The 13,147-nt window shown below is 38.8% G+C and overlaps 1 protein-coding gene across 1 annotated transcript in view; it reads left to right on the forward strand.

The window, feature by feature from the left end:
- The window catches only part of LOC110213537 (serine/threonine-protein kinase ICK-like), a 43,110-nt gene extending 31,158 nt beyond the window's left edge, over positions 1-11,952 (forward strand). Inside the window, 2 exon segments of the mRNA XM_078155656.1 lie at positions 3,285-3,413; positions 11,518-11,952. Of these exon segments, the coding sequence (XP_078011782.1) occupies positions 3,285-3,413; positions 11,518-11,666 (278 nt within the window). The 3' untranslated portion in view covers positions 11,667-11,952.
- Positions 11,953-13,147: the final 1,195 nt, after the last annotated feature.

Here is a 13,147-nt window from a genome sequence, read left to right on the forward strand (position 1 = left end):
TGTAGGGATGTAAACAGTCCGCCCTTATTAACAACATTTTGTATCTTTCTGTCCCATTTACCTTTTTATGTCTTTCTTGAATCTTGTACTTGAAGATCAAATTTTTTGTTGAGCTCTGGCCTTTTTATCAGGAAGGTTTGGAAGTCCCTTATTTCATTCAATATCCATCTCCTCCCTTGAAAAATCATGCTCATTTTTGCAGGGTAGTTGATCCTTGGCTGCAATTCAAGCTCCTTTGCCTTATGGAATACCATGTTCCACACCCTGCTGTCTTTTAATGTAGAAACTGCAAGGTCCTGTGTAATCCTGAGTGTGGTTCCATGATATTTAAATTGTTTCTTTCTGGCTGCTTGCAGCACCTTCTCTTTCATCTGGTAATTTTGGAATTTTGCTATTATATTCCTTGGTGTTGTCAAAAGGGATCTCTTTCAGGGGGTGAGTGGTGTATTCTTTCTATGGTTACCTTACCCTCTGGTTCTAGGACTTCAGTTTTCCTTTATGATTTTCTGAAAGATACTGTCCATGTTCTTTTTTTCATCAAGATTTTCAGGTAGGCCAATGATTTTTAAACTGTCTCTCCTGGATTGATTTTCTGGGTCGGTTGTTTTACCGGAGAGGTATTTTACATTTTCATCTATTTTTTCATTTTTTTTGTTTCTGTTTGACTGATTCTTGCTCTCTCATAGAGTCATTAATTTACATTTGTCCAATTCTAGTTTTTAAACAGATTGTTCTGTTAGTTTTTGTACTTCCTTCTCCAATTGGCCAATTGTATTTTTAAGGGGATTTGTTTTCTTCAGTGTGCTTTTTTTCCAGTTTGCCAATTGTGTTTTTTTAGGGACTTGTTTTCTTCAGTGTATGTTTTTTCCAATTGGCCAATTGTATTTTTTAAGGACTCTTCTACTGCTCTCATTAGACTTTTAAAATCCTTCTTGAGCTCTTCTAAGAAGGCTTTTTGGGCTTCAGACCAGTTCATATTCCTTTTGATGTTGCAGATGTGGGTTTGTTGGCAATGTTGTCCTCTTCAGAATTTCTGTCTTGATCTCCACTCTCCTCATAATATGAATCTATGATACGTTTCTTTTTCACTCATGATTTCTTTATTCCCTGGCCTTTAAAGAGATTGAGCTCTCCTGCTGGGAAACAGAGGGCACTGACCCAAGCTTCTTGTGTTGGGAGCCTAGGTCTTGGTCACTGGCTTTGTGTGCTGGGGCCTCTTATGTTGGCAGTTGGAGGCTGCAGGGTTTTGGCAGCTTACCTCTTGTTGGGCTGGAATCAGCAAGGCTGGAACTTTCAGGCAATTCTAGGTTGCCTGCTTTTCCTTTCCTTTAGCTTTCTTCAGCTCCTTTTAGATGGGTGCTGCAGGATGTTTGTCTGCCTGGGGCCCCTTGCAATGCTGCCTCCCTCGTTTCTGCTAATACACTGGGAGATTCCTTTGTGGTAGAGTGCTGAGGCATCTGGTGGTTTTCTGAGCTGGTTTCCACTGGTTCCCACACCCTCACTGAGGCATTTGGAGGTCTGGATGTTGGTGTTTGCCTGCTCTACCACCTGGGCTTCAAGATCTGTTCCTGGTTGACATTTGGAGGCTGTAGAGTTCTGACAGCTTGCCTGGTGTTGGGTTGGGCTGGAGTCAGCAAGGCTGGAACTTTAGGAAGACTCTAGGTTGCTTTCTTCAGCTCCTTTCAGATGAATGCTGCAGGGTGCTTATACACTTGGGGCCCTTTGAAGTGCTGCTTCCCTTACTTTTGCTGAGGCACTGGAAGAATTGTTTGCTGGGCTGCTGCACTGCTGTTTTCCCATCTTTCTTCTAGTTCAGCTGTTCCAGGGTTTTTTTTTTCTGGGGTGATATTTTCTGGGTTTTCAGAGGTTGATAGGGGAGGGTGAGAGGGACTACCAAATTTACTCTGCCATCTTGGCTCAAGGAAGTCAACAGTGTTTTTTTTTAAAGGAGTTGATGACCATCTGTGCTTGAGAAACAGGAGAAAAGGGTGAACACATGAAATAAATCCTTGTCAAAGTAGCTGTTGACATTCAGTTTTCTAATGAGGAACTGAAGCTCTGTCTGGAATGACATTCTCAGAATAAAGGAAAGAATTGTCTTCCAGTCTGTTTAGAAAAATCTTCAGAATGGTCTTCTAGTGTACAAATACAAGTTGCCTGCCTTTCAGCCTCTTGAGAAAAAATATTTCAGCTAGGAAATAGTAATAGACATTTTTGTTGTTCATTTTTCAGTTGTGTTTGACTCTTCATGACCCCATTTAGGTTTACTTGGCGAAGATACTGGAGCAGTTTGCCATTTCCTTCTCCAGCTCATTTTACAGATGAGGAAACTGAGGGAAACAGGGTTAAGTGTCCTGCATAGGGTCACAGTGTCTGAGGCCAGAACTGAATTCTGAAAGATGAGTCTTCCTGTCTCCAGGCCTAGCACTGTATCTGTGGCACCACCTAGCTACCCACTAATAGACATTAGTCATGAGAATTATGGTATACTGCCCTTAGGAAACTTTTCTGTTACATGAATCAAATATAGGTTTATCTGAGTGGTTACCAATTTGGATTAAGTATATTGAGTCAGAGATTCAAGCAGATAGTCAAAGGCAGAGGGAGACAATACACATGGGAGGCCAACCTTGGATTCAAGAAGGTTCACAGGTGCAGCCTTTGACACATACTAGCTAGAGGCAGCTGGGTGATGGATAGAGTGTCATGCCTCGAATCAGGAAGATGACTCTTTCCAAGTTCAAATCTGGTCTGAGACACTTACTAGCTGTGTGACCCTGGACAAGTCATTTAACCCTGTTTACCCCAGTTTCCTCATCTGTAAAATGAACTGGAGAAGGAAATGGCAAACCGCTCTTGTACCTTTGTCAAGACAACTCCTAATGGAGTTATGAAGGGTTGGAAATGACTGAAAAATGACCAAACAATAGCAACAGATAATTAACCATTGGCAAATCACTTAATTTATCTATCTCTATTGTGACTCTTCCTTTCTTACTCTCGATTTCTGTCTAAATTTACTGAATCTAAATCTGATCACCATCCAGATAGGCTTCTATTTAACCTGCATGTCATACTTACATATGTACACTTATCCAAAGAAATATTGTGGAGATAAAACTCAATAAGACCTGGCAGCTTTCATGGTTAGTTTTATAGGAAATGTTTAATTGTTTATTAAACTAAATGTTTAATTTAATTTAATTCAGGTTTTATATTATTGCTGTTCTGAATCTTGATGTAAGACTAAATATACAAATTACTTTTTAATTGTTTCCTATTAGGGATAACTATTAGAAATGGCATACTTCCAAATCCAGGCAAGGATTTTCTCCCACCTAATTCATGGTCTGGTTCTAGTCTCTCTGGAAAATCTTCTGGTTCAGTATCAGGAATCAGCAGAATGAATTCAGGTGAGTAATGATGAAATGCGAACAGGTAGCAAGCAGATTACCCTGGATTTAGCAAATTCATGAGAAGCACTTAATGCAGTTAATGCCCTTGTTTTTGCCCTTTCAGGTTTTATTGTACTGCACTGAGCTATTTTCTCCTTCTCTTGGGGGGGTCTGTAGAAACTACTATGACAATATCCCTTCCCTTTCTACCTCAGTTGATTACCCACCCAAATGTTCTGTCCTGCTTCCCTTTCTAGTTTCTACATTTCCTCACATAACCGTGTCTTCTTAGTATAAAATTCTACTCTACTTCTCCTTTTGATTAAGATCTATCCATAAAGGGAAATTTTCTAATCATGAGTTCCATCCAACTGTGAGGTTGAATTTACTCAGCAGTATTGGAAATTCTTCAGTTAACCTCATGGTGTTTTATATTTTATACATATGTGTATATAATATTTGAGAATATGGGTTTTGTTTCTGGCTTTCTTCTTGGGTGTCACCTTCTATGAATTATTGGTTCTCTCACTAATATATTCTTGTTCCTCTTTTGTGTCTTCTGGTTGTTGTTTGGTTTTGTTTGTTTTTTGTGGAATCTGGCTTGGCAGATATCCAAGAACAGTTTTCTCATTTCCCTTCTATTCTCCAGTGTAATGCCTTCCTGATCAGGTTCACAAGACCCCTAGCACATAGATTTTTTGATCAGTATTTGTTAGGTGCACTCCTTTCTGACTGAAGAAGCTTTCTTTCTTATATTTAAGCCTTGGTCCAAAAGACTGAATTCCAGTCTTAAACACAATCTTCTATTACTGCCTAAAAGTTATCATTCCTGTATTTTAAGTGATAGGAAATCCAAATCCTCTTTTCAAACAACATCATCTTTTACATTTTTTTCTATTTTTCATTTTGTAATTGTCTCTTTTGTTTTTATATCACTTTTATTGTGAAATATATTCCTCCCCTATCCAGTGAGCTATTTCTGTAACAAAATAAGAAAAGAGAAAAAACAAAGTATTTCAGCAAAACTAAGACACACATTAGCCGAATCAGACAGATTATATAATCTTCTGCACTCATAGTGCCCTTCCTCTGCAAAAAAAGGAGGGAAGTGAATTTTCTAATATCTTCCCTGAGAAAATTAGTCATCCTAATTGCACATTGTTCAGTTTCCTTGTTAGTGTTCTTTCTATTTAGTCACTGATTATGTTATTTTCTTGGTTGTTCTTACTTTGCTCCATACCTTTCTATATATATCTTCTAGTCCTGCTCCAAATTCATTGCATTCACCATTTCTTATAGCACAGTTCCATTCATATATCACAATTTCCTTAGCATTTCCCCCAATTGATGGGAACCTACTTTCTTCCTTATTCTTTGCTACTCTAAGTGCTACCATGAGTCTTTTGGTGTACATGGGAGGTCTCTGTCTTTGAGCTCCTTGGGTAGTATGTTATCTTGTAATGGGATTTCTGCATGAAAGGTTATGGCCATTTTAATGATGTTTAACCTAATTCTAACACATATCCAATCAATATTCAAATTTTGACATTTCTACACAACATTTCACACATCTGATGCTTTCTCAGGATTCATATAGCCACCAGCTTAGTTGAGTTCAGCTGCCTCATCACCTCTTGTATAGACTATTGCAAAAGAATCTTAATTGATCTCCTTTCAAGACTCACTGTTCTAATCCATACTCTACAGAGCTGCCCAAGTGATATTTCTAAAGCTCAGATCTCATCATGTCCCTCTCATACTCAATAAATTCAAATGGCTCCCTATTACTTTTAGGATCAAATAAAAACCCTTCTGGATGGTTTTTAAAGTCCTAAGCAATCTTTCCAACTTAAGGCCATTTCCTATGTCTGAATTTCGCTCCCTCTCACTTCCACCTCAGAGAACCCCTCACTTCCTTCAAGACTCAGCCCAAGCATTACCTTCTACAAATAACACCAATTTCCCCCTTTTGATTTGTGGGGGACTGGACAACCCACTGCCCCCTTGGATCACTTATCTGTGAGCCAAATCTATAAGGTTTTTTCACATATTCATAATCAGAATTTTGTAAGTCAGGTTACAGATCAAACTACTTAGAGGGCTCATAATGGATAATTTTGAGAAGAGAGATTTGCATGTCACTAAGATAACCAGGAGAACTTAAACATAAATTAACATCAAGTCACCCACTCCCAATGTCCATTTAATCAGCACATTTTGAGTCCCAGATGTCCCAGGTAGTCGTCTGGTCCCTGGATACCTTCTCTTGTACGTTTTGCAATAGGCTTTCATTCTCAGGGCAGCTAAGAAGGGTTCAGTGAAGCAAAGGTCCACACGGACTGTTTGTGTCCAACCTTGTGGTAGGACATTCTAAGCTCGTATTGATCTGATCAGCCACAGTTGGACACACTAAAATTTGATTCTACCATAGTGATGTCATTTTAGTCCTCTTCAGAGATGAAGGACAAAAACAACAACAGTGAAGGGAACTCTGCTTCTCTGATTTCAAATCACTTGTAGAGGTTGCTAAATAATTCTGTTAAATCTGCTAGTAACAAGACTTAATACAATTTAGCACAATTTCTTAAATTTGGTTCTCCGATCCTGAAGCTTCAGAGAATTTCAGAGGTTTTTTTTGTGTACCACTTACTGTTTTTATCTTTACTTAAACCCTATACCTGATATAAGACTCTTAAAAAAAATGTATGAGGGTCTGACTTGTAAAATGAACTTTTCTGTCTTTTAAAATATCAGATACTTTGAAAATAGAAACATAATTTGACCTTCTTTATAATTATTAATACAATTTTATATGTAAAACCCTTAATCCAATTTTGGAAACTTATTACTGAAACATAACCAAAACCTAGATACATTTGGAAACCAATCATATACATTTGTATATAGTTCTTAGAGAAAAAAAATCTAATCCTGTTACTTTCTCGAAATTTATTATTCATTTAATTAGACAACTTTTACATTATATCTTTTGTCTTATTACTTTGTCTAATTCTCCGTTTTGTAGGATATTATGCCTCTATTATAATTTGGCCACAAATACAGATTAAAATTGAAAGATATTTCATACTTGCATGCTATTTTAGTAACTCAGAGATATTCCAATATCAGCCTATTAATTAGTAGATTTAGTATTGTATTTACAAAACTTCTGCTACTCACCTGCCCTTATCATATAAATTTGATATGAAAGGATAAGGAGGGATATAGTTATAACAGTGTCAAGGTTCGTCCCCTCAAGGTCACAGACTGACCTGACATATATCATAACAGGGAAAAAAACTCTTGCCTCTGTTTGATTCTAGGCACAAGTCACATATGACAGCCAGTCATGTAGTCCCAATGTATCAAAAGCTAAGGCTCAGATTAACCAGGTGGGAAAATTTCCTGTTCAGTGAGGAAATAGCATAATGAGGAAACTGAGTCAAGAGGACTCATGCCAGGGTCATCCCCAAAGCTTTTCCTAGGCATAGACATCCACCATTAGCAGTTCCTCAGATGGCAGCACATGTCATTTGCTACTACTGGCTTTGTGACAACCATTCCTGCAATCAGAACTCAAAACAATAATGAATTATAGTCCCAAGAATTTTTACCTGAAATAGCAGAATTTCTCTAACTACATCTTAGGGCTTGAATATCTTTACTTGTGTTCCCCTTATGGTTAACACTTCTTTTGTCTTTTACTTATGAAGGATAGATTAGAGCTAACCACATTCTGGGGTTTCAGACATACATCAAATACCTGAGAGTTAACTCATATTAATATATTGAAGTTACATCTTTAAGCCACCGTATACATGTTCATAATTTTTGTAAGTAGTATTCAAACATTTTCAAAGTAAAATACTTTATTATGGTAAACTTATTATAATTATCTGTTTTAAAACAATATACCCCATAATGCCTGTTTTTATCACATTCTTTTAAAAGGTCTATTCATAATCAGATTAAAGTTAATTTAACAGCATTTCTGATAGAATGGTTTCCCAAAGTATTTTACAATAGAGAATTTAGAAATACAATAATAACATGCACAATATCCTGTATTTAAAACAAGAAAGATAATTTCTTACCACACAATACCAATTCAGCCAAATATATTTCCCAATTATCCTACATAGTACATCATTAATCTTTATTACCTTTGTAATTTTGTGCTAATCATATCTACAATCCAGTAAGTAATGCATTCAACTTAAGAAACAATTTTAGTAATAGTCAGCATTTGTATAGTGCCCACCAAATGCCAATCACTCTGTTAAGCACTTTACAATCATTGTATCATTTTAATTCTAGCAACAACCTTGGGAGGTGGGTACCATTATTATTTTCCTCTTTACAGATCAACAAACTAAGGCAAACAGAGATGACTTGCTTAATATCACACAGCTAACACATTTCTGAGACCACAAGGCAAGTCATGGCTCCTTGAATTTTTTCCAGCATTTTTGTTGCTGTCATTCTTGTTGTCTAACACCTTTATTTGAGAACCTGATCTGAGATGAAAGGGGCTCACGGGGTTAGTGGAGGAGGGTCTTTGAGCTGGCGTGGAAGTCAGAAGGCAATCTCTGAGCTTGGAGTGGGGGATGGATCTGGGGGTCCCTGATCTAAACAACCTTTTCTCTTTTCATGCTCAAAGAAGGATTAACAAAAGGCAGCTACTTAAATTTCAGATAAATGTTAAAATGTAAACCTTATATCTTTTTTCCCCTTCATGCTAAGCCACCTTCCTTCATTACACCAAAACAATAGCTCTATCAATCTTCGGGCAGGGGATGGGGGGAATGATGCATTTACCCCTGAAACTTTTACAGAATTTATGATAAAACTGCTCCCTGATCTCCTAAACTCTTCTGTTCCTCTTCAGAAACATTATAATGTCTAGCAATGCTTTTGGGTAACTTTGGGCATCCCTCATGCCTGCCCCACCGATTGCCAAGAGGTGGTGGCAGCTTTGACGAGTCTCACTGCATCCTGGATACACATGCAGGGAAGACAACAGAACTCTCCCTCGTTCATGCCAGGGTGGCAAGTGAATGCCTGAGTATCTCACAGAAGGGCTTCAACAGCAGTCACTCATCACCTTTTATCTTCCTTTGGCCATTACTAGATGAACACTTTCCTGGTGGCCTGGGTAGTTCTACCTTGTCAATCCTTAGAGATCAAAAGGTCCAGCTATACTCTTTATAGGAAGAGCCATATACCTGTTACTTAACTCCAGACATTTAACAATTTTATACTCTTTATAGGAAGAGCCTTACACCTGTTATTTAACTCCGGACATTTAACAATTCTGTACTCTTTATAGGAAGAGCCATATGCCTATTACTTAACGCCAGACATTTAACAATTTTATACTCTTTATAGGAAGAGCCTTATACCTGTTACTTAACTCTGGACATTTAAAAATTCTATACTTTTTATAGGAAGAGCCGTATGCCTATTAGTTAACTCCAGACATGTAACAATTCAGTGATGTTAGACTTAGAGTCAGGAACACCTGGATTTGAATCCTACCCAGACGGTTAGTAGCTGCATGTCCCTGGGCTTTACCTCTCTGTGCTTCAGTTTCCTCATCTGTAAAATGAGGTAGTTGGATTTGATAACCTCTTAGGTCCTTTCTAGTTCTAAGTCTATGGTCCTGTGATCCATTTTTCCAGTGTCAAGTCAAACCAGTAAGCATTTATTAGCTTACTATGAGCCAGGCATTTTGCTAAGTTCTAGGAATACAAATACGACAAGAAAGAAAGACAGTGTTTGCCCTCTAGGGAAGCTCCTGGGGTCTTCTCATCCAAACATTCATTATCCCTTGTGGCCTCATCTTGTGGAATATCCCTTCCTTTCCCTCTACCCCAACTTCAGCTTCCTTGTGTTAGTAGAGAAACCTGAAGAGAACCAGGAAAAGATGTTTTGTTTTATTATTTTCTCTTTTTTTTCTTTATTTTAGGAGGGGGAGGGGAGAAAAGGCAGGGTCTCCCTGCTCCAAAGAAAAGATCCCAAGACTTGCAGAGTATAGGGGTTAAGATATGGTGAAACTTCCCTTGACCTTGAAAATCTTGGAGAGAGGGTACAAATTTGGCCTGGGCCTTATCCATATCTGCCAGACGTCTCAATGTTGAGCAGCCTCTGGCATGTCGGAAGTAAGAGAAGCTGGTAAATTCCAGGTAAGGTTTGGCTCTGCGGTATAGATTGGTCAGGCTGAAATGTGAAGTGGAGCTGAATGCCAATCCATTTAGTGCCCCACTATCAAATCACTCCACTGAGTTTCCCTATCCCCTCTTTTTTGCTGTAAGTGGGGCAACCACAGGGTAGGAGGCAGGGAAATGTGATATGGGGAAAACCAATTCCCTGGAGAGCATTTATGTTTCATGTAGGGGCAGAATGCTGGACTTGTATCTAGGAACACCTGTCTTGGAATTGTGCCTTGGATACTTATTAGCTGTGTGACCCAGACCACGTCACTTAGAGACCTAACATTTTTATGCCTCAGTTTCCTCAGCTGTAGAATGAAGGGGTGGAATTTAATGGCCTCTCAGGCCCTAGAAAAGACCTAGTGCGATTTTCACACTATTGGAGGTTTGGGGGAACTGAGACTGATAAGAAAACAGCATATGTGTGTCTCCTGTCACTCACTCCCTGAGTGGATGCCATTCATAACTGCTGGCATGCTTAAAATTGTTATTTCCCTTTTCCTTTATTTTTCTGTGTGCCCCTTGCTTGGCATGAACTCCATTATCACCTGTTCAAATTCCTAGTTTCCCTCAAAGCTTAGCTCAGACATGATCTCCTCCATGAGACTCTTCCACATCCATCCAGCTCCAAGGGGCAGCTAGGTGGCACAGTGGATAAAGTGCTGGGCCTGGAGTGAGGAAGACCTGAGTTCAAATTCAGCCCTAGACACTTCCTTGCTGTGTCACCCTGGTTAATAATGCAATGTTGCAATAAGGTGACACTAGATGGTGCAGTAGATAGAGTGCTGGGCCTGGAGATAGGAAGACTCATTTCCCTGAGTTTACATCTGGGCTCAGACACTATCAGTTAACCCTGTTTGCCTGAGTTTCCTCATCTGTAAAATGAGTTGGAGAAGGAAATGGCAAGCCATTCCAGTATTTTTGCCAAGAAAACCCCAAATAGGGTTACAAAGAGTTGGACATAACTGAAAAACAACTGAACAGTAGAGATAGAATTTAGGGCTATGTGATACAGGGGCATTCACCCACCTCCACCTTGTGGCTTATTTGTGAAGTGGTTTAGAGCCATTTTTTAGAGGTAGTTGGAGGGATTTGGGTGAGAGCTCAAGCAAGTCACTGCTTTTACTCCACCATCTTGGCTCTGCCTCTGTGAAGTGGTTGAGTTGCAAATACAGCACATTAGGCAAGTTACTTAACCTGTATCTACCTCAGTTTCTTAACTATAAAACGGAGGAGGGGGAAAATAATAGCACCCATCTCCCAGGGTAGTTGTGAAAATCAAATAAGAGAATGTTTGTATCATGTTTCCCACTTATGTTATTGTTCAGCCATGTCCAACTTTTCGTGACCCCTTGTACCACATAGCATGCCAGGCCCTTCTATCCTCCATGACCTCTCCAATTCTGTCCAAGTTTATGTTTGTTGTTTCCTTGAAACCATCTTTCCATCTCATCCTCTGCCATCCCCTTTTCCTTTTGCCTTCAATCTTTTCCAATATCAGGGTCTTTTCCAGTGAGTCCTATCTTCTCATTATGTGGCCATAGTATTTAAGCTTCAGCTTGAATATTTGATCTTCCAATGAATAGCCTGAATTAACTTCTTGCCTAACTTATAGTAGCCATTTAATAAATGCTTCCTTCCTTCCTTTCTCTCCCTCTTGAAATTACTTTGCACATACTTTATACTTAGCAACTTGTGTTCATGTTGTATCGCCCCAGTAGAATGTAAGCCCCTGCAGGCTAGGAACCATTATGGTTGTCTTTGTGTACCCATCACCTCCCACAATTAGGTACACATCAGAAGTGCCCAGTAAATGTTGTTGAGTACGAAGAGAGCCAAATAAAACAGGATTCCATTTCTTTCTTTCTTTTTTTTTTTTTGATGGTCATCATTCACTTTTTTTTTTTCAGGTTATGCTTCACTGAAGTCTGTGAGACCTCATCACAATCGACCCCTTTTCCATACTCATCCCCAAAATACCCCAGGATTACTGCCTCAGCCACCTGCAGCCCAGCTGGTCCATGGACGTACTGCCTGGGTTTCTAAATATGCATCCTGACAGTGACAGATGTGAAGCAATTTGCACTGAAAAGCAGGAAACTTTTCATCAAATAATTATGGTGAAGAAAACTCTCTCACCTGCAATAAACATGAGAAAAGATAAGCAAAGGCCTCTCCCCAACATATTATAGTTATTTTCTGCAATCAAGATATTTCAATATTCCTTTTTTTTTTAGTTTTTTAAAAATATTAACTTGAGTCCAATGTTGTACCTTTTTTGTACAAAATTATTTTGTTCTATAATTGGGTCCTATTATTTTCTTAAATAGCAGCATTTTGTATATAGGCGATTACATTTTGGCATTTTATACAGGAACCCTTATAATGAAATTTTTTTTAAAAAGACTTTTATTTGGGGGGGGGGTTTCCAGGTAATATTTTATACAAATAAAGAAATGCAGTGAAACTAATGCAGTATTGCAATATAGGTGCAATTTAGGGCTGTATGATACAGGGGCATTCACCTCCGCCTTGTGGCTCTTTGTGACATGGTTAAGTTGCAAATATGGTACATTAGGCACATCTAGCCTTCTCTGACAAACTGGCTTGGTTTTAGTTCTGTAAAAGTGATTCCCAGCTTTTCAGATCCCCTATTTTTCTTGGTGTGAATTTGTAGAACTATGATTCTCCACTCCTAAAAGAATTATAGCATTTCTTGAATTTCACTTTGAGAATTTTCTAGCATCTTTTGAAATTATTGGAGACATCCTAAGGTATTGCAAAGTGAGGTTTGGGGATCACTATAAGAGACCTTCATATTTCCCTTTCTATCCATTTTGAAAACAGATTAACCTGTGGGGAGAGGTACTCCTATAAGTAATTGTGTGCACACACAAAATTGGGTTTTTGATAAGCAAAAGCCTGTGTAATCTAAAGGCTAACACAGACAGTTTGAGTTTGTGTTCCTGCCTCACAATGAGTGCTAGCAGACATAGACAGTGGTGTTTCACCTTGGCAGGGGAGTTTCTCTCTCCCACCCTCACCCCCATCATTCCAAGTAGAATTTTACATACATTGCACATCTCTAGGTCTGGTTAGGACTAGACACTATATAATTCCACTGTCCCTGCCAGATACTTCATGGCAGTCTAATGAGCAGCAAGGACTTGGGCTCTCTCTGGTTTGCTGGGAAACCAAGTTAACAGTAATGCTAGTGTCAACAATGTGTCACATTTGAACTTAATCATTAATTTCTCTCAAGCAAAGGGAAGATAAACTGTATTTATCTGGCAGAGGCTGCTCCTGGGAGAGGAATGTTTACAGCAACATTAAAAATGACAAAGCTGGTTTGTAGGCAGAAAACATAAAAGGTTAAGACCTATTCTTGACCTCTCTGTAGGCCTCTTCTGCTTCCTTAATGGGTTCCCTAAGGGTAAAAGGGAAAGTGTTTTCCAATGAAAACAAAAGTATTTGTGGTTATTTGGGTCCATACCTGTGATTTCATCCTTATATGGAATTCCCAGTGTAGAAACTCCCTTC

Source organism: Phascolarctos cinereus, unplaced genomic scaffold, assembly GCF_003287225.1.
Source record: "Phascolarctos cinereus isolate Bilbo 61053 unplaced genomic scaffold, phaCin_HiC Scaffold_5;HRSCAF=322, whole genome shotgun sequence".
Taxonomy (NCBI): Eukaryota; Metazoa; Chordata; class Mammalia; order Diprotodontia; family Phascolarctidae; genus Phascolarctos; species Phascolarctos cinereus.